Source organism: Macrotis lagotis, chromosome X, assembly GCF_037893015.1.
Source record: "Macrotis lagotis isolate mMagLag1 chromosome X, bilby.v1.9.chrom.fasta, whole genome shotgun sequence".
NCBI classification, from domain to species: domain Eukaryota; kingdom Metazoa; phylum Chordata; class Mammalia; order Peramelemorphia; family Peramelidae; genus Macrotis; species Macrotis lagotis.
In genome coordinates this window covers 72,960,869-72,983,250 of record NC_133666.1, presented here as the reverse complement: position 1 = coordinate 72,983,250, position 22,382 = coordinate 72,960,869, and the positions used below count along the sequence as shown (strand labels likewise).

Genomic DNA, 22,382 nt, shown 5'->3' with positions numbered 1-22,382 from the left:
AAGCTCTAGTTAAATGTCAGTGGTACTATTATTTCCCATCTCCCTCTCATGTGCCCCCCAAAGCCTTGAAGAGCATCTGCTAGCTTTCCTCAAGCTCCTTTCTTTCCTTCCTTCTAGGCTTGGCCATAATAGTATTTCCTGGTTCTCTACCTTGCAGTTTCCAAGCAAGCTTTGTTAGTGCCAGAAGAGGGAAGCTAGGTTATTGTCAGGGTCCCCCAAGCCTCTGGGGAACCCGCCCCCGGCTTGCTCTGCTCATCACCAGGACAAGGCCAGCTGGCCTGTCCATGGAGAGAGGAAGTCAGGTTGCTAGGAATTGGGGGCTTCTCAGATGATTTGTGGCTGATGAGGAAGTGCAGCTGAAGTGAGCTTCCTGCTCCACAGCTCCAACCCAGCTCAGCAGAACTGGGCAGGTGTTTTCTCCCCTCCCCCTCCCCTCCCCCTCCCCCTCCCCCTCTTTCCCCTCCCCTTTCCCCTTTCCCCTTTCCCCTTCCCTCCCCTCTTCCCCTCCCCCTAGCCCTTCCCCTTTTCCCTCCCCCTTCCCCTCCCCCTAGCCCTTCCCCTTTTCCCTCCCCTCCCCTCTTCCCCTCCCCCTAGCCCTCCCCTTTCCCCTCCCCTTCCCCTCTTGCCTTCCCCCTAGCCCTTCCCCTTTTCCCTCCCCCTCCCCTCCCCCTCCCTGTTCATTTCCCTTTTCCCCTCTTCCCCCCCATCTCTTCTCCCCCTGGCCCTTGACAGATAAAGCAGAGGATTCTGCCAGCGATGGTGCCAGAGGGAGGCCTGAGGCCAGGCTTTTAGAGCTCCAGGAGATCATCGGTGGACACTATCTTGAGGCTGAGGCTCCCAGTCACAGGTGGGGCATCAGGAGCACCCATACCCCGAAGCTGGATGGTCCTCAGCTCCCGGCTGTCACTTGGCTCACCCATCAGGGTCACTTGTCCCAGGAATTGGTCACACAGAATATTCTTGTTCCAGACCTGAAGACATGAGGATGGAGGCATGGGAGGGCTTGGGGAAGGTGAGAGACTGGAGGGGGGGATGGGAGTGTGAAGGCTTTGGGATTTGGGCCTGACCCTGGCAGGGTGCACTTGGGCTTTGCCTGACCCCTTGCCTGCAGCCCCTTGCTCCTGGGCTGCCCTTCTCACCTGGACCACAATGGGATTATTGAGATTCTTGCGGTAGAAGATAGCCTGGGCATCAAAAATGGCATCGAAGGTTTCTCTCTGGACAGAGGAGCGGACACTTTCCTTCCCACACTTGATGATGAGGTAGGGGTTGGCATCTGAAACAAGGCTCATATGACCTGTCTGCCTTGGGGGCCTGGCATCACTGAGGGGGGAAGCCCTTGGAGGGGGGTCATCATCCCTCACTTTGTATCCTCCAACCTCTTCTGTACCCCAAACTCAGCTTCGACCACAAGGCCTTTTTTTCTCTCTGGGCCTCAGGTTCCTCTGTTGTAACATCCCAGTGGTTGCTTCTAAGGACCCCTTTTTCTCTCACATTTTGACAACATAAGCTTCCCGGCCCACACTCCCAGAGACACCCACTGCCCCCTTAGACCCCAGACCTTGCCATTCTTGGGTACTAGCCAAAACAAAGCTGACCTTGCCACTGGCAGCAGCCCAGCCAAAGGAAACTGCTTGTTGGCAGAGAATGAGCCACCAGGCCTGGACAGCACGTGGGCAGCTGCCTGGTGGCCATTGTGCATATCCCCCAGGGAGCTTGGGCCAGCAGCAGTTCCAGCCACAGTTATTGGCAGCGGCCCCAGAGGGCTTGAGGCAAACCATGGGCAGAGAGCCCAGCCCTCTGAATGTGGGTCCTGCCCTTTGTTGGATGGCAGCCAGAGGCAGGGCACTGCAGCTCAGCCACCCAGCCACCCACCTAGTCCATGGCTTCTGATGCCAACTGCTTCTTTCCCTCCCCAGGCTGGCCCAAGCTGGAAGAAACTGTCGAGACAATCTAGTCCAACTCCTTCCCATTTTACAGAGGAAGATACTGAGGCTCTACCTTACCCAAGTTCACACAGCTAGTAAGTGGGAGGCAGGTGTGATATAGTGAAGCCCTGGTTCTAAATCCTTCCTCCAATCCTTGCTAGCTGTGAGACTATGCTTAAGTCATTTAACCTCTTTGACCCTTAGTTTTCTCATCCAGGAAATGGGTATAATCATGTAGCACCTATGTTACTGGGCCTTTGTGAAACTCAGATGAGACAAATGATGTCTGGAAAGCACTTGACAAGTCTTTTGGGGATGTAAAGGCCCACTTCCACCATTACTGAGTAGTAAAGCTGGCAATTGAGGGCCAGAGTAGCCTCCTCTTTGATGCTGCCCACCGGCCCACCTCCACTGAGGCCTGGCCTACCCCACCTCAGACATGGGACCAGTCAACCCCTTGTTCTTGCCCAGGCTGCTGTCAGGATGCCAAGCCCATCCTGAGAGTCTACATTGCCCACCCCCAAAGCCACATACTTCTTGAGGCGTTGTGTCTATTTATTCCTTCCACACTATGGACGCTCAGCTGGGTGACACGCTTGGGATAGCCGCACAGGAAGCTTTTGCACCCAGCTGTGGGCTTGTCCAGAGTGAGCTCCCTGCAAGGGAAGGAGATGCTGCATTAAAATCCTGCTAGCCACTGGCTCATTGGCCTTGCTGAGGCCTAATTTCATAGATCGACAGCTCCAAGGGACTTTTGAAATCATGTAGCCCTGCCCTTTTCCCAAGGAGTAAGCTGACAGGTCCACAGATTATTGTCTGGGGGCTGGGCCCCAAAGCTGGGCCCACTAGCTCCAAACCCCATGTGCTCTTCTCTTCTGGAGCTCCCATGAGTTTCTGGAAAATGGTGGACAGATGGTTGGGCCCCTGTGGAAGAGAACCTGAGCTCAGAAGGAACATCGGTGTACAGCCTTAGGATGAATTCGCTGATGTCACCAGGTTGGAACAGGGTGGGGATGATGACGTATCGGCCCATCTTCAGGATGGTCTTCAGAAACACGGTGCGGGAGTCCATGTAGGTGGAGCCCACCACCCTGTCCTGGACCTGTAGCTGATGGAGGCGGTATTCTCGATTCAGCTCCACCTGGTGGAAGGGACAGAGAGCATTAGGCCCAGGCCAGGGCTCAGAAGAACAGGTACAGTGGCCGTAGCCAAGAGGGCACTTACGCGAAAGATCTCAAAGCCAATGATGTGGTTGTCTCCCCGGCCATCTCTGCGGTAAGGGCGCTGATCACGCTGCTGCAGGGAGATGAGTATTTTGTCCTCTTCCTTCTTGACGTTGAAGATATACTGAGGAAAGATGAATAAGAGGCACCTTAGTTGGTGGCTTCTGAACCAAGTTCAAAGAGCTCCATGCAGGCATGGGGATCTGGGCCCCAGAACCAGGAGATCTAGGAACCCCAGGCCCAGCTCTCAGTTGACTTGCTGTGTATACTTTCTCTGGAGGCTACTCTCCCCTATGGCATTCTTCATCTCACAGGGCTTGTTTGGAGGTCCTATGGGAGTGGGTCTCTGAGAAATAGCACTTGTGGTGATCATCTCTTTTCCCTCCCTGAGCCTTAATTTCTTCCTCTGTCATAGGAAGAGGTTGGACAACCCGGCCTCTAAAGTCCCCACCAGGCTGACATTTTATGGTTTGGATTCTGAGCCAGTTTCAATTTGTGATTGAAACTATTCTGTCTGGAATACCCAGCTTAGACCTCGAGCCCAGCTGAACACTGGGTCAGTCTGGGGGAGAGTGGTCTCACTCTGTTCTTGTAGTCCCTGTGAGCAGATGTATGTAACAAGGAGGCAGCAGGCTGCCAGGCCCAGGAGAACAGACCAAGATCACAGGATTCCAAGGAAATCATTTAGCTCATCAGTCTAGCTGCTTCAGACTTTGCAGATGGTCTCTGAGAGTTGCGTTGACTGGAAAATGTGTGTCCCCTTTAGGATATGCTAGTGATGAGCCTCGCAAAACTGTGTCAGACTGGATCTTAGCCAGTGGACAGACAGTCCATCATTTGGCCAACACTCAAAGCCCTTCCAGCTTGCAAGGAGCTGCTGCAGCTGGGGTGCCCTCATGCCATGGCAAGGTAGACTTGGGGAAGAGTGTTTGTCAGTATCCACAGGACCAGAAAGGGGTTCCTGGCTTGGACCACTGGCATGGCCAGGTATGGACTTTCTGGGAAATGGAACCAGTTGAAATTTGCTTTCTCTTGGGGAAAATCTTGCGTGGTACTCTTGGAGAACCCAGTTGCCCACCTGGGACCCAGTGGGTAAATCCCATGTATTGGCAAAGACAGCCAGAGGCCAAATGCCCCAGTTGTCCTTCTTCTCTGTTGCCAGACATTTTAGGGGGTAGGAGAAACTGAGACCCAGAGACAGGAAGATTTTTTAGAACAAAGAAGGTCAGAGCTGGGAATTCCTTTAGAGAGCATCCAGGCCCAAACTATTGTTTTTGCTGAGGGGAACATTGAGATTCAGAGAGGGACAGAGCCTTTGCCAAGGTCCACAGTCAACTTGAAACGCAATCATTTGGTCCCTCCCCAGAATAATGCTGAAGGTGACTCTCGGACAGGGGGACAGGCAGATGGGTTTGCTAGTTATTAGTAGGGTACATGGATAAATAAGGCTAAGGCAGGAGCAAATTTTAGACCTCTTCTTTAGGGAAAGGAGGGCAGAGAAGGGTTGAGATCAAGGAAAATGGAATCATGGGCCACAATCTCTTGGGGGAGTTTCAAAAACTTGGTTAAAGATGGGGGGCAATTTGTAAGCAAAAAAAGCAGGGGGTTGGAGGGGAGGAGGGTGTCTGACCTAGATCATCCTTCAGGACATTCTGTTTTGTGTCCTGTCTCCTGTCCCTCCACCCATCCACCCTGTCTTCTGGGAAAGGATCTGTCTACTGCTCTCTGTCCCCAGGACCTACTGGGACACTGGGCTCCACACATCCGCTGAGGACCCCACTAACAAAGACACAGTCACACAATCTTAGAGGCAAAGGAACACGGAGGTTCTCAACTTCAGCCAAGCCCCACCCAAGATGAGGAAGCTCTCCCATTCAGAGCCAGCTCTCCCCATGAGGAAGATCTTTCCTCTATGCCCTCCTCCAATAGCAGCCCTAGCTAGGGTCTCTTCCTCAGGCCTGGGCCTGCTCACGAGCTGACTGGATCATACTATCTGGCCTCTAACTTGTCAGGCCATCTTCTCTTCTCCCTTTGGTATGTGTGAATGTTGGGGGTGGGAAGGAGAGGGCAGGCAGAGGGGCCTCTGTGGACAGCCTGTACTCTAAGGCCCATGGGAGGATCCCAACTTGAAAAGGACTTTCTTGGTCAGTTTTCACACTAGATATATGTAGGCAACTGCTAAGGTCACAGGCAGACTGGAGTGGAGGAGGGGCCAGCCTCCAAGATCCATTTAGGTCACCTCTGCAAAGCTACTTCTCTTCCCTGGGTCTCTGTTTCCTTCTCTGTAAAATGAAGTGATTGGACTGAAGGCCCTCTCTGCTCTGAATCCTCTGAACTTCTAGCTTGGGCCAGGCCCTTCCTGCCCTGCCTTCATTTTAAGAGGGGAAGCTGTGCAGGGATGGACTGACAGCTCCCTCCATCATGGAGGCAGATTTCCTACTGTTCACCTTCCTCTCCTCCCCCATGGCTGCTCCTGGTTCTGTCCCCTAGGCCCACTCCCTCTGACAAGCCTAACATGGCTCCCTGAGCCTTCTCTTTTGTCTTCCCCCCCCATAGCCTGGTCTTTGGTTTCTTCCCCAAACGGGCCACACTGCTCTGAATCTGCTCTCCCTCTGTAGTGACCTTCCTCAAAAAGTGACCATTGCACTTCATGGGGAGTCTGAGCACGGCAGAGGATGGAGGCCTGCCACTTGGCCCTTCTGGACATCCTGCCTCTTGGAATGTAGCTTCAGATCACATTGGGGTATTGCCTTCTGTGGTCATTTTCTTGGCTGCTGTTGAGCTTGGGGTCCTCTGGACCTCCCTAGACCTTTTCCCACAGGAATCTGAATATCTCCAGGCAAGGTGGCACCCCACTTAAGAGGTTTTGCTCCACCAGGTCACTGGAATAGAAAAGTCAGTCTGCTGAAAGGGCCCAGGCACTCAGGTGACTGCCCCAGCCTTATAAGGGTGTTGTCCAGCTTTAGGACCTGCAGAACCAGGGGATACAAATGGCTATTTTCTCCCAGACTCCTCCTCGGTCACCTTGAGTGAAATAGTGGTGGGCCCTTGGCAAGTGATCACCCCAGGCTGCCTGAAGTGGGCCTAAGAACAAAGAGCAAAGGAGGGAAGATCACCCCAAAGGTGACTGTGGGCCATGCAGAAGAGGAAGGGTGCACCTAGGATGCCTATGAGGACAACTCAAACCCAGGAAGGGCCCATGAACCTGGAGAGTGCTGGGAGATGGGGCTCAAACCTGGGGGTTCTGCAAGAATGTTGCACGGTTGTTGAAGCAGCCTCCAGCCCGGTTGGCCAGTGGGTCATCATCATGGAGCCATGCCCCTCGCACAGTGGCCTTCTCCCAGGTCTTGCGGATGCTGAAGAAGGAGGTGTTCAGATTGCGGCAGATGTCCACGTCGGTGAAGTTGCTGCACCAGTCATCAAAGGCCATCCTAAGGAGGAGAACCATAGGAAAGGAGTGAAGATGCTGGACATTTCAGGAGGATCCTAGAACCCGAGGACCAGGATTCTGGAAAGCCCCAAATCATCTCTTCTTTTTTTCCCTAAAAGGCCACTACTGTTGCCTTTTCCTTTGTAACAACACAATTGTTTCTGGATAGACGCCTTCACATTGTTATGAACTTCTGAGAATGGATCCACATTCTATAGCCATGATCCCCTACCCTGCTATGAAAAGGAGGGAGGGGGCATTTCCTTATTTATTTTCTAGAGCCAAGATAGATCATTCGAAGTACCTAGTACAACCAGCTTATTTTACAAAGAAAGAAACTGAGGCCTCAAGATGGGAAGGGGCTTACCTTGTCACACAAGGAGGAATCAGTGTGTCAGGATTCCAATCCAAACACTCTTTCCTCTCTGCTGAACTGTGGGGAATGGCCCCCATCCTTCAGTGTCCCCATTCCCCTAGCAGGAGCAGCAAACCTTGACTCTGAGCCTTACCTTGGGCCCTGCTGGGACTCAATCATGTCATTCTCTGTAATGGGATGAGACTAGCCTAGAGGCTCAGAGGAAGTGGCCATTTCTAAAAAGATTCCTGAGAAGGGTCTGGAACAACAATCTCTGGAAGGGCCTCAAGGGGGCAAGACCAGTTGAGAGGCTCTGGGGTCTGGGGAGGGGACCAGGCCTTGTTCCTTCCATCTCAGCCTCATATCCACTGCCCTAGAGCTGAGTCCCTTATGCCTTCTCTCCTGGCTCCCACTGTTGTCCTAGCCTCCAGTCTTCCCTGATCCCACCAATTCACCCTTCCCACAGAGGGTCTGGAGCTGAGAAGGTACCCCCTTCCTCCCTGCCCCCCCCCCAGCTATGGGATCAAGGACAAAGTCTCTTGTGTGGGAATGTCCCTAAGGAGCTTTCCCAACTTTAAAGCTGCAAATAAATGTAGGCTAGCAACTAGAGGTCAACCCTGGAGTCAGAAAGCCCTGAGTTCAAATCACAGAGGTGAAGTGACATAGTCAGGATCACACAACTAGTAAGTGTCTGAGGTCATATTTGAATTCAGGGCTTTCTGACTCCAGGACCAGGGCTCTGTCCACTGTGCCATCTTTCTGCCTCCCAGGCAATTGGGCCCGCAGGCCCCATTCCCTTACCAGAACTCTCCATCATCTGTCACACTGAGCCCCAGGCTCTTCCTCTCTGCTTCGCTCACTCTTTGCCACTCCTCAGAGCTAAAGGATAGAAAATGGAGGGATCAGATCCAGGGCCAACTCCACCATCAGCCCATGGCAAAGAGGAGGAACCCACTCCTTCCCTGGACCTCATCCCTGGCAAGGGCTGATGCATTTCTCACAAAGGCCATGCCTTAGCATCTAGAATGCCAGAGCCAGAAGGGGCTTCAAGACAGAATAGAGAGCAAGAGAATCCCCACTGCGTCCAAGACCTTGACCCTGGGCCTTGGAGACGATGAGGAGGTAGATTAGCTAGATCTTCTGCTCTCAGGGAGCCCATAGTCACTAGGGGCAGAAGTGATGGAACTTGGCACTTTATGGGCAGCTTTAGGGGGCAAGCTTGAGAGATTTAGAAAGCAGGATCTGGAACTCTGTAGTCAAGAGACAACGGTTCTTTTACTAGTGGTATGACCATGGGCCTCAGTTTACACTTTTGTAAATAGGTCAAATAATACCAGCGCCACCTATATTCTGGGAGTGTTGTGAGACCAGGGCTTTGTAGTATGGAAAATGGTGGAGAAACAAGAGCAATTGTGATTCTCTCCTGCCTCATTGAGGCAAAGCCAGGACCTAGGGGCCCAGGGCTGAGAGCTCACCTGTCACTCCAGGGCCCATTCCACTCGCGCTTTCCCCATGGGTTCCTCATCCTTATCATGAACAATTTTTCAGACCTGAAGAAATTTAGGAACTGTTCTCCAAGGCGCAGCTTGCGTATGGCGGTTACAGAGTAGGCGTGGCCCTTCACTAGGCCCTGCTCTGTGATTCCTTGACGGTCACTGGCAAGGTCAGGCTACAACCAGAGAACCCAGAAGGGCACAGAGAGTTAGGCCTCATCCTGATGCTCCCCACTGCATCCCCAACACACACGACATATACGCTCTCACAACACATACACACACACACACAAACACACACACAAACACACACACACACACACACACACACACACACACACACACACACACACACACACACACGGTCACAGACTTCCTACTCTGAATGTATGAGAAAGAGACTTGCTCTTCTGGGCTGGCCTCTGCAGACTGGTCTCCCTCAGAGCCAGCCTCATTCTGGGTCTCCTCCCGCTGTCAGCCTGGGCATGGCTCCTTTCTGGGTGGCATCCAGAAGCCTGGCATGAGCAAGTAGCTCTCTTTAGGCCAGTCTGATGCTTACTGATTACTTTGTGCCAAAGAAGGGAGTGGCAGCCAGCGTTATCTCAGTCGATCTAGGCCTGAGCCTGGGGTCAAGCTCCCCAGAGGGCCTGCTGCCTGCCCTTGCTGCCCCAAGCTGGCTCCCCAGGGCATCCCTCGGTCTGGTGTTCCTGGGGGCCCTATGGGGGGGGTACCAGCTACCTCTTCCCTAAAGCTTCCTGTCTTGACTTCCATGGTGTTCCTTGATGACTTTGGACCCTCTTTTCTACCCCCGCCTCGGGGCCTATGCTGTGTATCTGAATGTCTGCTCTTTGCTGCCAGGGCTGTGTCCTCCCTTCACCCTGCCTCCTTCACATAGTCACTTCATTCATTCACACAGTCACTTCATTCATTCACTCCCCCATGCATGCATGCATCCATTCACGAAGGCCTGGCTTGGAGGGCTTGTAAAGTAGGTACCACAATGGAGCAGCTGATGAGGTCCCCTCTGCTGTGGGCCTTGAGCATATCCTCAAAGAGTTTGGTCTGCTCCATGAGGAGCTTGCTGAAATTGCCCTTCTTCAAGTTGATGGATTCAGACACAGCCCCAGTGAAGTCCATGATGGCATCTGCAGTATTCCCGCCATCGAGAGCCTCATAACAGCCAGCCAACCTGGGAGTGCAAGGTGGAGGCAGAGGAGAGAGACACAAGGGCAGGAAAGGAGGCAGTTGGTGCTGGGCCCCTGGGCCCCTTCCTACCCAGGAGGCCTCGGTAACTCTGGCCCCTGCCTCGGACTCCCTTCCCGACAGGATTTGGGATCCTCTCAAGAGTTCCCTAATTCTCGGGATTCCCTACTGGGCTAGGAAGGCCAGACCCCGTGTCCTTAGCTTCCAAGGCTGGGGTGCCCATGACCCCATGGCAGGGGGAGGAAGAGCTGCCCAGGAGTCCCAAAATCACACTGCTAAACCCTGCCTGCCCTTTGTTTTATTTTTTTGTATATGGCATCTGAGGTCTCTTTCCATCTCACATGATCTATGACGTGGAGCCCCTTGCCTTTCCTGAGCCTCAGTTGCCCCTTGCATAAGTGAAGGAACTGGAGAGAGGCCAGTTGGGACTGGTGCTGCTCTTTTGGACATCTGGGAGCTTGTTTCTTAGCTCTTGCCCAGCTTCTGCTCCAATGTAGGTGTCTGGGCACCTATATACCCAATGGGCCCGGGTGCAGCCCAGCCTCCCTCCCAGAAGAGCGTACTTTGCATAGGCCTTCTCCAGCAGGGCACTCCAGAATTCATTGGGCACATTGGAGTGGCAGAAAATCAGCTCCCCATTGATGGTGGGCAGACGGTCATCAATCACCACATCAGTCCAGTCGCCAAAATGCCAGAAGCGGAAGTGGAATATTCCAGCGTATTTCTCAGGCCTCCGGGCATCCCAGTCCTGCTCCTTGAACTTGGGGATCACCTGGACACAAGGGATTGGCAGTTCAGCATCTGATACCCCCTCCTTCTGCCATACAAATGTACCCATGAGGAGATCACTGTCATTCTGGGCCACCTTGGCCGGGGCTCTGGGCCCCCTGACTGGAATGCCAAGAAATGACTCTGCTGGCCAAGGCCAGACCAGGGCTGAGCCCAAGGCTACAAAGAACCACTTACAAGTAGGCCCCTCATTGTCTCACACATTCAGTCACCACTCCTGCCGCCCCCATAAGTCCCTGAGGGCCCTCAGCCTTTGGTATGTGGGCCTTTTCCAACTTTTCTCCCAGTTTTTCTTCCCCAACCCCTCCCCCCAAGTCTACTTAGCCCCAGTCAGTGAGAGGAAGAGAGCAGCTGGTCCCCATCCCTGGGATGGGATGGAGCCCATGATGGGCTGGAAGGGGCCCTGATGGGCGTGCATGCCGATCCTCGGCCAAAGCTCTTAATTACCTTTTTCCAGAGACATTCTTGGAGGGCCAGACAAGAACAGGCTGCTACGAACCAGCAATTCCCCAACTTCCCTTGATGTAAGTCGTGGGAGCTAATTCCACCAACAAACAGGTGTGGGTTGTCGCAGATGTCCTACAACAAAAGGGGGTCCATTAGCAGTTAGCACAGGAGGCCTGGCTGCCTCACCTCTGCCCAGGCCTCACCTTGCTGGGCCCAGGGTGGTCTCTGCCGGTGAGGACCCCCGTCTCCCCAGAGATGAGCACAGGACAGAGGGAGGGAGAGTGAGTGACTAGTGGAGTGTAAATGAGTGTGAGGGAGCAACATACGCACTCACACACAGGTGAGAGAGAGAGAGGGTTGTGGTGTGAATGCTACTATTTCCCCTGGAGAAACTGAGGCCCAGAGAAGAGACTTGTCCATTGTCACACAACAGGACAGTGATGGAGCCAAAATTCCTGAGGCCTGTGTTCTCCCTGTTGTAGCACGCCTAGCTGGGTAGGTGATTAGGGGCAAGGCAGAGGTCACAGAAAGGGGTGAACAGCTAATGCCCCAGAAGCCATGGAATGGCATCTCAGTGGCTAGATTTGTCAAAAAATTGAGTGGGACTGCTCCTCTCCCTTCCTCCTTCCTCCTTTCTCATCGTCCAGGCTTTTTGGTTGTGCTCCTATCTGGGCTTGGGGAAGAGTGTGGAGATCAGGGAAGACAAGTCCCTTCTTTTCTTTGGGCCTTACTTTGCTGACCTGTAAAATGGATGCTGGATTAGGGGACCTTGGAGGATCTTTCTAATTTGACCATTTGGGGATTCTGAAGCTCAGAGGGGCCAGGCTTATGTCCCCCCGCCGGGGGGCCTTCTGGGAGCAGGTCCACTCTCAGTCTTATCAGGAGGTAGCTTGGCTTGGCTCAGACCGAAGAGGGAGAGCTAATGACAAGAAAGAGGGGATGAAGGGGAAGAGGGCCAATCAGCTGTCCTTGGGAGGAAGCTTCTCCAGTGTCATTGGGCCTTGTTGATGGAATCTCTCCCAGACAGATGCTCATTATGCCTTCTTCCCTTGGCCTCAGGTCATCTCTCACCCCATCACCATCCTCAAGGGACAAGCAGATGGAGCCCAAGGCAGGTGCTTGGGAGCTAAGGGTAGCTCCAGGGCTCAGCCTCAGCAGCCAGGGTCAGGCTACCTTCCCCCAGAAGCTCCCCACTGGCCATGGAGCTCAGTCATTCTCTGTTCAACCCTGGCCCTGGCTCTTTTGTACTCTGGTCTCTGTCTCTGGCTCTGTCTCTGTCTCCCATATACTCCCATAGACTCATATACACATACCCAGACTCTCTGTCTCTCTGTCTCTCTGTCTCTCTGTCTCTCTGTCTCTCTGTCTCTCTCTCTCTCTCCACACACACACACACACACACACACACACACACACACACACACACACACACGTCAAGATGCAGGTTCCATGTCCTCTTGCCTCTCTGTTGGATCTGTGCCTGGAGCCAAGGAGTTGATAGGGACCAGTAGCCCCAGCCTAGAGCCTGTAAACAGCCTCTGGGGCCAAACCTGAGGCAACTTTTTCAAGAAGCATCTAAGATGGGAAGGAGGGAGGACTCCCTGAGCCTGGGTCTTTGCCAACCATGTGGGTTTGGTCCATTATGGAAAACCCTCAGGACCACTTGGGTGGGAGGGATGAGATCCTAGACTGAGAATGTGACCTTTGCTCTTGGAAGCCAGAGCTGCTTGCTCAAGGCTGCCAGGGGAGAAGTCCCATCCAATAGAGAGAAATGGAGAGTAAGAGGATTCAGAACTTTCAGGAGGGCCATTGGAGTCCAGTCCCTTGTTTTTATATCTGGAGAAACTGAGGCTCAGGAGCTGAGGATTTTAGAGCTCATCAAAAGAAAATTTTCTCGAGGAGGAAACCAAGACATAAAGAGCTGAGAGGGGAAATGTGTCCAGGGTCATGTGTTGGGTTAGTGAGAATGTGGTGATACTGAGGTCAAAGTTATGAGTCCAACTTCCTGGGAAGGTCAGTTTTGGGGGGGGTCATCTGTAGACACAGTTTTGCTTGGTCAGTACTAAAAGCAGGTGACCAATCATTTCTTAAGTGCATATCATGTGCTGGGATTGTAGTGGCAAACTTCTGGAGAGGTGGGGTCATCTGGAGTGGGCGAGAGAGGGCCTAAATTCAAATCTTGTCTCTATTAGCCACCTGTGTGTCTTTGAGCAAGTCACCTCTCTCTGGGTCTCAATTTCCACATCTGTGAAATGGATGGGTGGGAGGCTGTTGAACTAGACGGCCTCTGTGGTTCCATTCAGGTCTAAATCTATGAACCTAAGATATGTTTGGGGGAGCCTAGACCAATGGGGATGGTTCTTCCCGAGGGATCACTATAGTCCCCCTAAGTCTGGTCAGGCCTGGCACACAGTGAGTACTCTTTCCTCAGCTAGGATCTTCCTCTTCAACAGTATTTCTGTAATCCCTGGTGGCTGCAGGCCAGGCCAGGCCAGGGTCTAATCTCAGGGAGCTGCCATATTTCCCCCCTGCTCTTCTCCAACCCTCTCACATTCATGCCTTCAAGAAGTCCTTGGTTCACACACTGGTCCATCTTCCTTCCAGATGAATGGGGGCAGAATACGAGTGAGGTAGGGAGCTGCCGCAACTCTGCATGTTATGGCCTTGGCCAAGGCCAGCCCTTCTCTCACTCTTGGTTTTCTCCTCTCTCAAATGAAGGTCTCTGAGGTGGCACCTGACCACTGTACATCCTGTGATCTCTAGGTGCCTCTTATGGAGCCTCTCAGGTAGAGACAGGAAACGATAGGGAAGGGGTTCAAATGAGAGCAGGAGCCCTCTGTGGGAATTCATTCTGTGACAGGCCAGTCATTCATTCATTCAGAAAGACATGTTCAAATCTTGCCTTACTTTCTAGCTGTGTGACCCTGGAGCTGCCTGCCTCAGTTTCCTCATCTGTAAAATTCGGATCATAATAGCAGCTATCTCCCAGGGTTTTTGGGAGGATCAAATAAGACAATATTCTGAAATCGGGAAAATGTTAACTTGTTCTTATTCACATGTTTGATTCATTAAAAAAGTCTATTAAGCACCCACTGTGTGCTTCCCCATAGTTCAGGTAGAGGGGAGGGGGAGACACCAAGGCAGAGACGTGAAATGACCCCCTAAGCCCTTGCACTAACTAGAGCAAGGGGGCCTCTACATCCCCCCACGCCTCCAGAATGTTCTCTTCCCTGCTCCTCCCTGAAATGAATGTTCTCCCTCTGGTCTGGCCTGGCTTCTTCAGCAGAACCTCGCCCTGTCCAGGGCCCTCAGCCTTCAGCAGTGTCCAAGGACATGGAGGCTGAGCCAAGCTCCAGCCTCCCCACAAAGAAAGGCAACATTTTAACTCAGCATTCAAGGATCATTGTTATTATTGCTATCAGCCTCCATCTCTCCCTTTCCTATGGTTGTTGATCTAATGAGAAGCAGCATGGTGTCCCAGATCCAGTGGCCTGGGGGCAAGTCCTCCTCTTCCCCCACTCCCAACGCTCACTAGGTGTGGGACCCTGGGCTGAGGTGCTGATGAGGGACCGTCTCCTCTGACGGGGACAGTTTCCCCTCTCCCCAGCTGCCAATGGGAGTTCTTGATGCCAGTCCCAGGGATCAAAGGACTGGGCTGAGAACTTCCCAGTCACAGTGGATGTAGGATCAGTGGGTTCTCCAGCCTGCCCTGCTCCCTTCTTACCTGACCCCCTTTCTAGGAGGACTGGGAGCCCCCTCAGCAAAACTTATAGGAAAGCGTGACATGGAGGGTGACTTGGGCTAGGCTGGCAAGGATTAGAGGAGGAGGGGGATGAAAAAGAGGGGAGGAAGCCACTACTGACTTTGGGACCCCTTGGATGGCGTGGGAAGGGACAGCTCCAAGGCAGTGTGGGAGGTAGTGGGGACTTTGAGATCCATGACAGGATTCCAGTGTTCTCTTCAGTGGTGACAGTGCCAAGATGGAGGGAGGGGCTTGGATGAAGGGGACGATCAGAAGAAGGGCTGGGATATAGGCTCTGCTTTTGCCTAGGGAATGGATTCCTTGTGGCTCAAGTTTTGTAGCAAGAGAAGTGGGTCCTGGCTAGCCCTAAGGACAACCTGGGAAAGTGATCAGCTGACTAGACGTGGGCCCTGGGTTCTGACCCCTGTTGTCCCAAAGAAGATAGAGTGGAAAGAGTCCTGCTCTTAGAGTTAGAAGAGCTGGATTCCTATCTTAGCTGTCCTGGTTAAATCTCTTGCCCTCTCTGGGCTGCCTCAGTTTCCTTCTCTGTGAATGAGAAGGTCTGACTCCATGGCTTCTGCAGTCTCCTATCTGTGGCCGCGAGATTGGAGCCCAGAATAGGGAGTTTCAGTGAGTAGTTATAGCCTCCCCTAGGCTTGGTGGTCAGACCACAGCCACCAGGGAGGGCTCCCACTGTCTCCTGGGCCCAGTTGCAGGTAGTCAAGAGGAGTCTGGGCCTGGGTCTGGACCTAGGCTTAAGTAATGGACTTTAACTAAACCTTGCCCCTGCCTAGGCCACTAGACACTGAGTGGAGCCAGCAGTAGATGGCTCAGCAGTTAAGTCCATAGTTATTTCTTCTCAGTCCCTGGGCCTAGAGGCTGGGGTGGGCATGGGAAGGAGACCCACTGCCCTAGTAGGTCATATTTCAGCCCATCTGGGTCAAAGTTGCTCTAGGCATAAGCTGGACCCTTCCCTTTGGATAGCCCCTGGCCTCGCCCTCTCAGCCTCTCCCCCATGGTCCTATCACTCAGTACATCTACTCACCGCCACCCCTGCTCATGTGCTGGGGGCCTGGCAAGCCCCTGATGGGCTTTGCCTCCAGAGAGGCCAGGGAAGGATTATATCACTGTCCACTCCTCCCTCTTGACCTTTCAGATGGGATCTCTTTAGCAACACCTACTGCTCCAGGTTTTGGCAGGAGACAGAATGCAAAGGACTTCAAATGCTCCTTCTGTCTGTGTGAGCCACTGCCATTACCCTTGTTATTCTGGCCATGAAGCCTATGGCTGTGTGGCCCAGGCCTCCTTGGCATCACAGGCCCTCCCTCAGTTAGGAGCTCCCTGGCATAAACTTGTGGACCCTTCAATAACCTGATGCTGGCTCCCTGGGAACTTGGAGCAGCCCACCCACTCTTTTTCATTTGGTACTTGAATCTGAGATTTCATTCAGAGGATTTAGCTAGAAGGGACCCCAAAAGTATCTGGTCCAATGCCCTTATTCTTCAGAGGAGGCAAGTGAGGCCCTCAGTCACAAGCAGGCTCCGAAGCCTGGCTCTCTACACATTCTACCATACTGCCTCCTGAAGGGCAGTGGGACTGGACCATTTGATGCTTAAGGGTCAGTGATCATGTATTTGGATCTCTGGGGGGTGGGTTTCCTGCTAGCCATTTTTAACATGGCCCCATTGCTTGATCACCCCCTTCCTCCACTAGAAGGAAGCTCTTTGAGGACTGGCCAGTGAGGAGAATTCATTTTGGGGATCGTGACCCTATCTCCTGGAAAAGAGGGAGGGAACAGAGAATCAGGGGTAGGTTTCTTTCCTTTCCTAACTTTGTTCTGGGCTGCAGTCGGTACCTCCTGGGTCACGCGGCTCCCTGATGTGCCACCAACACTCCCACTTCTCTAGGCCATTACCTTGGGACGCTTCCATTCCACTGGTCCCGGCAGGCGGCGGCTGAAGAAGAGGGACTCATTCCCAGCCAGGAACTCTGAATCCTCGAAGAGCCTCCGCTCTTTGAGACACTCCTTCTTGAGCTCCTGGTACTTCTGGCCTTTAAAGGGCTTCACCCCAGAAAACATGACTGCGATGCCAACTAGAATGAGAGCAACATTCACTTCAGGATGGGGAAGAATGAGGCAGACAATGAGCAAGAAGGGTGGGCTGGTATTGTGCAGGGGGCATTGGAAGCTGGGGCAAAGAGCTGCTAACTCATCCCTGTGGGTACTGGCTGGCTGACAAGTCACCATACCTATGAATCTCCTGGACGATCCTCCAAGATCTGAAAACACCGAACAAATGTTGGGCATTGGGAGAGGGTCTTCCCTTAGTAGGGAAGAGCCTAAGTCCAGGTAAAAAAAAGAAGGGGGGGGCTTTGGAAACTCATTTGAGATGTCTATAATGTACTTTGAAAAGGGGGAAATGCTAAATAGCAATGTGAGCAAACTCACTCAAGTGTGCAACTGGCCAGAGGTTGGTCTGGAGTCATGGCCAAGTGCAGTGCTATATAGTTTGTGACTGCAGAATCCTCCACTTACACGGGAAGCTATGTCGCCCACAGGAAAGGTATTATTTAATAAATGAGCACACAGCTCCCAGTCAAACGATCTGGTAGGCGCTAGTTAGAAGACTGGCAAGTAGTCTCAAAAGAGCAAGAAACACAGCTAAAACTAGCCGGCCAAGGCCAGCTGATAATCTTTTTTTGACCAATAAGGGGAAGCATGAAAATGAAATAAGAAATTATAGGAAAGATTGAGCCCGATGTTTAAGGCATGCAAACATGTTCCTATGTCACACTAAATGACTGGCCTGGAGAGAACAGAACTGCCCTCCCTGGACAAATGGTGCCCAGTTCTGTCTAAGCTCTTTTCCACAACTTTTGAAGATGACGATCTGCAATGCATCTTATTTTAAAATAGTTCCGAAGCGACAATAAGGTCTTTTGATGCCTATTAATCCCCACAGGAGACCCAAACAGGTGAAATTTACATCTTCTCTGGGATCCCATTGGCCGTGGCAATCATTCTTCAGGGATCTAGTTCCTCATCTATAGTCTAGTCCTGCCAGGGCTAAAATCCCCAAAGTGGTTAATGTGGAGCCAAGCTTGCTAAGAGAGACCTTGTTCATATCGCCACAAATCCTTCCAGAGCTCACAGAAATTTAGTGTACTGCTAGATTAACCTGAGTCCAAGCCAGCTGTCTGAATGAGTAGGTCCTCTCTATTAGCCGTGCAATTTCACACTAACCAGATGACTCCCATCTGAAGGGATCCCTAATTTACTGCTTGATCTCAATATTGGTTCAGATTGAGACTTTGCCGGAGACCCATTCATGTTAAACTTGTCAAATGCTCTAGACACAAAGGAGTGGGAAATGAAAATCTGCTCGGCATCATTACTATTTTCTAGTCTATAGGATTAGATTGATATTCTCAGATAATTGCTAATGCATACACAATATTAGTGGCAACTCTCAATAAAAGCAATATTAGAAACCATTTAGACCCTCACCCAAAGTCCTCTCCCAAGCCCTCTCACCTGCTTCCGATGTAGCCGAAGTGACTTATCTGTGCCCCGGTCTCCAAGATCTGTCCACTGACCAGCACTAGACCACAGTGGCTATCCCCTGACTCCACCCTTGAGGCTTGGTGACTGGTCAGAGTCAACCATGAAGGAGGCAGGGGACATATAAGCCCCACCCCTCTCCACTCTTGCTCTTGCCTAATCTCTCTGACCCAATTCCAGTGTTCTCCCCCCCCCCACTCCCCTCCCCCCACCCCCACTGGGGAAGGGGGGATAAAAGATTCTTTCAGCCCCTTGGTTTGCCTGGTGTGGTCAGAGTCTGGGCCCAGAGTCAGAAGACCTGAGTTCAGAATTCAGTCTTAAATACTGCCTAGCTGTGTGACCTTGGGCAAGTCATTTAACCTGTTTGCCTCAGTTTCTTTATCTAAAGAATGGGGATGATAAGATTATATTTAAAGCACATTCATTCATGAAGGGCTTACTATGTGCCAGGTACCTTCTCTGCAATTTACAGTCTCAGGAAGATGCTTGGGGCAGGCTTTTATTATGATGATCATTATGGAAGGTAGACTAATTAACTTGTGCAGGAAACCAGTCTGGACCGCTGCTGGCCCAGTAAAACCAGAATAGCTAATTAACCAAGGCACCCCTTGGCTTGACCCTTTGAATCAGGTACTTTTTGTACTTGGCAAGGTTGCCAAGACCCAGCACATTGAAGAAGCTAAAGAAGCAATTGGGAAAGCTGCCTTTGGAGCTATTCTGTGGTGCAGCCTGGTCTCTAGAGAGGCAGCAAAGACCTTCCCCCTGCTGTTGGCTGCCAACTGTCCTGCTGTCCCCATTGGCCTGCTGAGCTAACCCTAGGAGGTAGAGGCATGTTTCCTTACAAGACTGAGCTGGTGTACAAGTATATACATGTGTGACATGGTTTGGTATGTGTAGGTGTGTATGTATGGATGTGAGTGTGTGGTGTATGGATGTATGTAGTGTGTTATGTGTACATGCCTATGTTGTGGTGTATGTGTATGTGTATGTGTGTGTGTGTCCACAACAGCTGGTGTTTGTGTAGCCCCACTTCCCTGGCCCTCTGAAACTCTAGTGCTTAGCCCCTGTCCTGGCCCTGGTCCCTGCAAGCCGAGTGAGGCCAGGCTTTTTGATGGTACTGGAGTCCAAGGAATGAGGACAATGGAGGTCGGAGGATTTGGCTTCAAATTCTGTCTCAGTCACTTGCTAGCTGCCTGACTTGGGGCCCCTCTTGTTTATAAAGGAAGGGACAGGACTGGATGATTTCTAAGACCCTTCCAGGTCTTTCTTAAAAAATTGTTCTTTTTGCCCAATTACATGTAAAGACTGTTTTCCACATGTTCCATTTTGCCCCCTCCCTCCTTTCCCTCTCCTCTCCCCTTGATGGGGAGTGCTCTGATATGGCTACAGTCATGTTGAACATATGTCCAGTCTATGGAATTGTGAATAAATGACTTCCTCTCCTGAAACCTGAGGGAGTAGACCAGAAAACCTCTGAGGTCCCTTCTAACCTGAAAACTTGATGGGATTTTGTAGAATTTAGAGCTGGAAGGGGCTTTCTTTACCTAGCATTTAACCTGATTCCTCATTTTCCAGATAAGGAAACTGAGGCCTAGAGAGAGAGGGATGTGACTTGCCCAGGTCACACAGTTAGGGAGAGGCAGAGCTGCGAACTGGTACCAGGTCCCTAACTTCTAATCCAGGGCTCTCCCAACTTCCTCTGATCCTTGAAAGCATTCCTGGGTGCCCCTGAATTTCGTCTGGTCATGCTTTCCCCCACCTAGGAATGGGCCAGAAAAGGGTTCAATTGACCCCAAGTCTTTTCTGAAGGGGAACTGATTTCCCAGAGAGGTTCACCTCAACAGATCCATAGCTAGGGATCTGAGGTGGTGGGGGAATGGCACCAAGAGAGCTCTCCGAGCAGGAACAGAGAAAACAAATGGGAGGGGGCAAAGAGGAGGGGAGGAAGAGACCTCGAAAAGAGACCTTGGTCCTTGGAACACAAAGCCCTTGGGGGTGGGGTGGGGAAGAAGAACCCTTGGGGCACCCATGGGAGGAAGCCTGTTGCCTGAGTACTGAGCTTAGGGATGCTGAAGGGCAACAAGTATGACCAGAGCTTGCAGTTCCTGAGTGCCCCCCCCCTGCCCCCACCCCAGACTTTGGCTCTTCCAGAGGAGAAGTAGAAATTCAGCTTGGGAGGTGGGAGAAGCTGGAGAGAAGAGGGGCTGGGGCTCCATTCATTCATTACTGAGCCCTAGGTCTAGAGAGAGAGGGGACCCTAGAGGTCAGTTTACTCATTTTACAGTTGGAGAAACTGAGGCTCAGAGAGGAGTGAGTTCCGGATTTGAATTCAGACTGTGTGGCTCTAGGTCCAAAATTATTTCTCCTGCAGTATGTTCTACTACGCTCCTCACACTTCTGACTTCACTTAGACCCCATGTTCTAGATGCCCCGAGTTCCTGCCATACTCCGCCTTTGCTCTGCTGGGACTTCCCAGAGGCTTTAGGAACCTGCGGGTGGGGGAGGCACTCACGAGGGCGGTCCCAGGATGCAGAATGGGACCCTAGAGAAATTGAGGCAAGACCCGACTACAGCAACAAGAGAGGCAGAGACATTGGGGCAGCTAGGTGGCACAGTGGATAAAGCACTGGCCCTGGAGTCAGGAGTATCTGGGTTCATATCTGATCTCAGACATTTAATAATTGCCTAGCTGTGTGGCCTTGGGCAAGTCACTTAACCCCGTTTGCCTTGCAAAAACCTGAGAGAGAGAGAGAGAGAGAGAGAGAGAGAGAGAGAGAGAGAGAGGCAAAGACAGCAGAGTGAGAGAGACAGACAGACACAAACACAGAGAGAGACAAATTATGAGAGACAGATTGTAAGAGGCAGACTGAGAGACAGAGAGGAGAGAGAGATCGTTTGTGTGGTTTTTTTGTGTGTGTATGTGTGAGATTTTGTGTGTATGAAAGAGAAACAGATTGTGAGAGAGACAGAAACAAAAAGAGAGATTGTGTGTGTGTGTGTGTGTGTGTGTGAGAGAGAGAGAGAGAGAGAGAGAGAGAGACAGAGACAGAGACAGAGACAGAGAGACAGAGAGAGACACAGAGACAGAGAGAGACACAGAGAGGGAGAGCTCCAAGTTTGTAGTCACGGGAGTCGGCTCTGTGGGGCTTGGGATCAAAAAGGAGGCGGCTGCCCTGCCCTGCCCTGCCTCATCCTTTGGGGGTCTGCTCTCTGGCTGTATAGCTAACGGGAGCATGGGGGCATGGGATCCCGAAGGGTCTTCCCCCTCTAAGCCTCGTGACTGGGGAGAAAGGAAGTTGGTGATGAGGGCCTCTAGGAGCCAGGCTCAGGAACTGAGGACTGCTCGGTGGGGGGTGGGTGCGGGGAGGCAGGGAGGATCCAGTCCTGTTTGCAGGGCCCCCCAAGCCTCAGGAGTGCAGAAGAGGCTGCTCAGTTCATGGGCCCAGGGCAAGTTGGGCGGATTGGGGAGTACCGACTTGAGCTTCCCTCTTTGGGGTTCTGCCACTTAGCCCCCGGGTGACCTGAGGCAAATGACTGTCAGGGCCTCAGTTTGCTGATCTGCCAAGTGGCCTAAGTGGTTAGCTGCGCCCCTAAAGGGGCTGAGGCATCTCCTTTTGTCGGCCTGCTCTTCACGGAGGCCCTCAGCAGCCAGCCAGTGGCCTCTCCTCACTTTTCCAAAGGAAGGATCGGGAAAGACTCCAAGTCAGCCAACTTGTGGATGGCTCCTGCCTCCGAGCCTTTGGCAGTAGGCTGAGTATTGAGCCGGGGCTGGCGGGGGGCCCAGTGATCACTCTCCCTCCCCCCAGCCCCGGGAGCCACAGGGCCCCGGGCAGCCTTGCCTTGGCCAAGCAGCAGTGGCCCAGGGACTCCCCTGGAGAGCCAGATGGCAGCTGGACAGCTCTTTGCCCAGGGCCCCCCTGGCCTTACCTGCTTTCAGGTCAATGCACAGAGTCCTGGGCAAGTTTCCCAGTTGAGGCAGAGGTGGCTTCAGGCAGCTGGACAGCTCTTCGGGCCGACCCAAGCTCTGAGGGCAGGGGAAGCTCTGGTCAGCCACTTCGGGAACCGTTGTCCAGCTCTGGCAGCCAGGAATTGATCTTGAGTCATAAGGGAGAGGGGGAAGGCGTTCCCGTGTTCCCATGTCCCTGCCTCCCTGCCTCCCTGCCTCCCTGCCTCCCAACATTCTTGACTTGGGGCCAACTGGGATGCCCCC

At 52.5% G+C, this 22,382-nt stretch overlaps 1 protein-coding gene across 2 annotated transcripts; it reads right to left on the bottom strand.

Moving 5' to 3' along the window:
* Positions 1-682: 682 nt before the first annotated feature.
* CAPN6 (calpain 6) lies at positions 683-22,307 on the bottom strand. Of its 2 annotated transcripts, none has more exons than XM_074201000.1 (13): positions 22,100-22,307; positions 16,526-16,704; positions 10,869-11,000; positions 10,196-10,404; positions 9,426-9,618; positions 8,412-8,605; positions 7,738-7,815; positions 6,387-6,582; positions 3,153-3,275; positions 2,867-3,069; positions 2,463-2,584; positions 1,140-1,276; positions 683-971 (listed from the first exon to the last, which is right to left on the bottom strand). In XM_074201000.1, the coding sequence occupies exons 2-13, from the start codon at positions 16,688-16,690 to the stop codon at positions 789-791; spliced, it is 1,935 nt and encodes a 644-aa protein (XP_074057101.1). In that variant the 5' UTR covers positions 16,691-16,704; positions 22,100-22,307; the 3' UTR covers positions 683-788. The 2 variants fall into 2 exon arrangements, with proteins under 2 accessions (XP_074057101.1, XP_074057102.1); XM_074201001.1 differs by lacking the exon at positions 22,100-22,307 and adding an exon at positions 18,146-18,238.
* Positions 22,308-22,382: the final 75 nt, after the last annotated feature.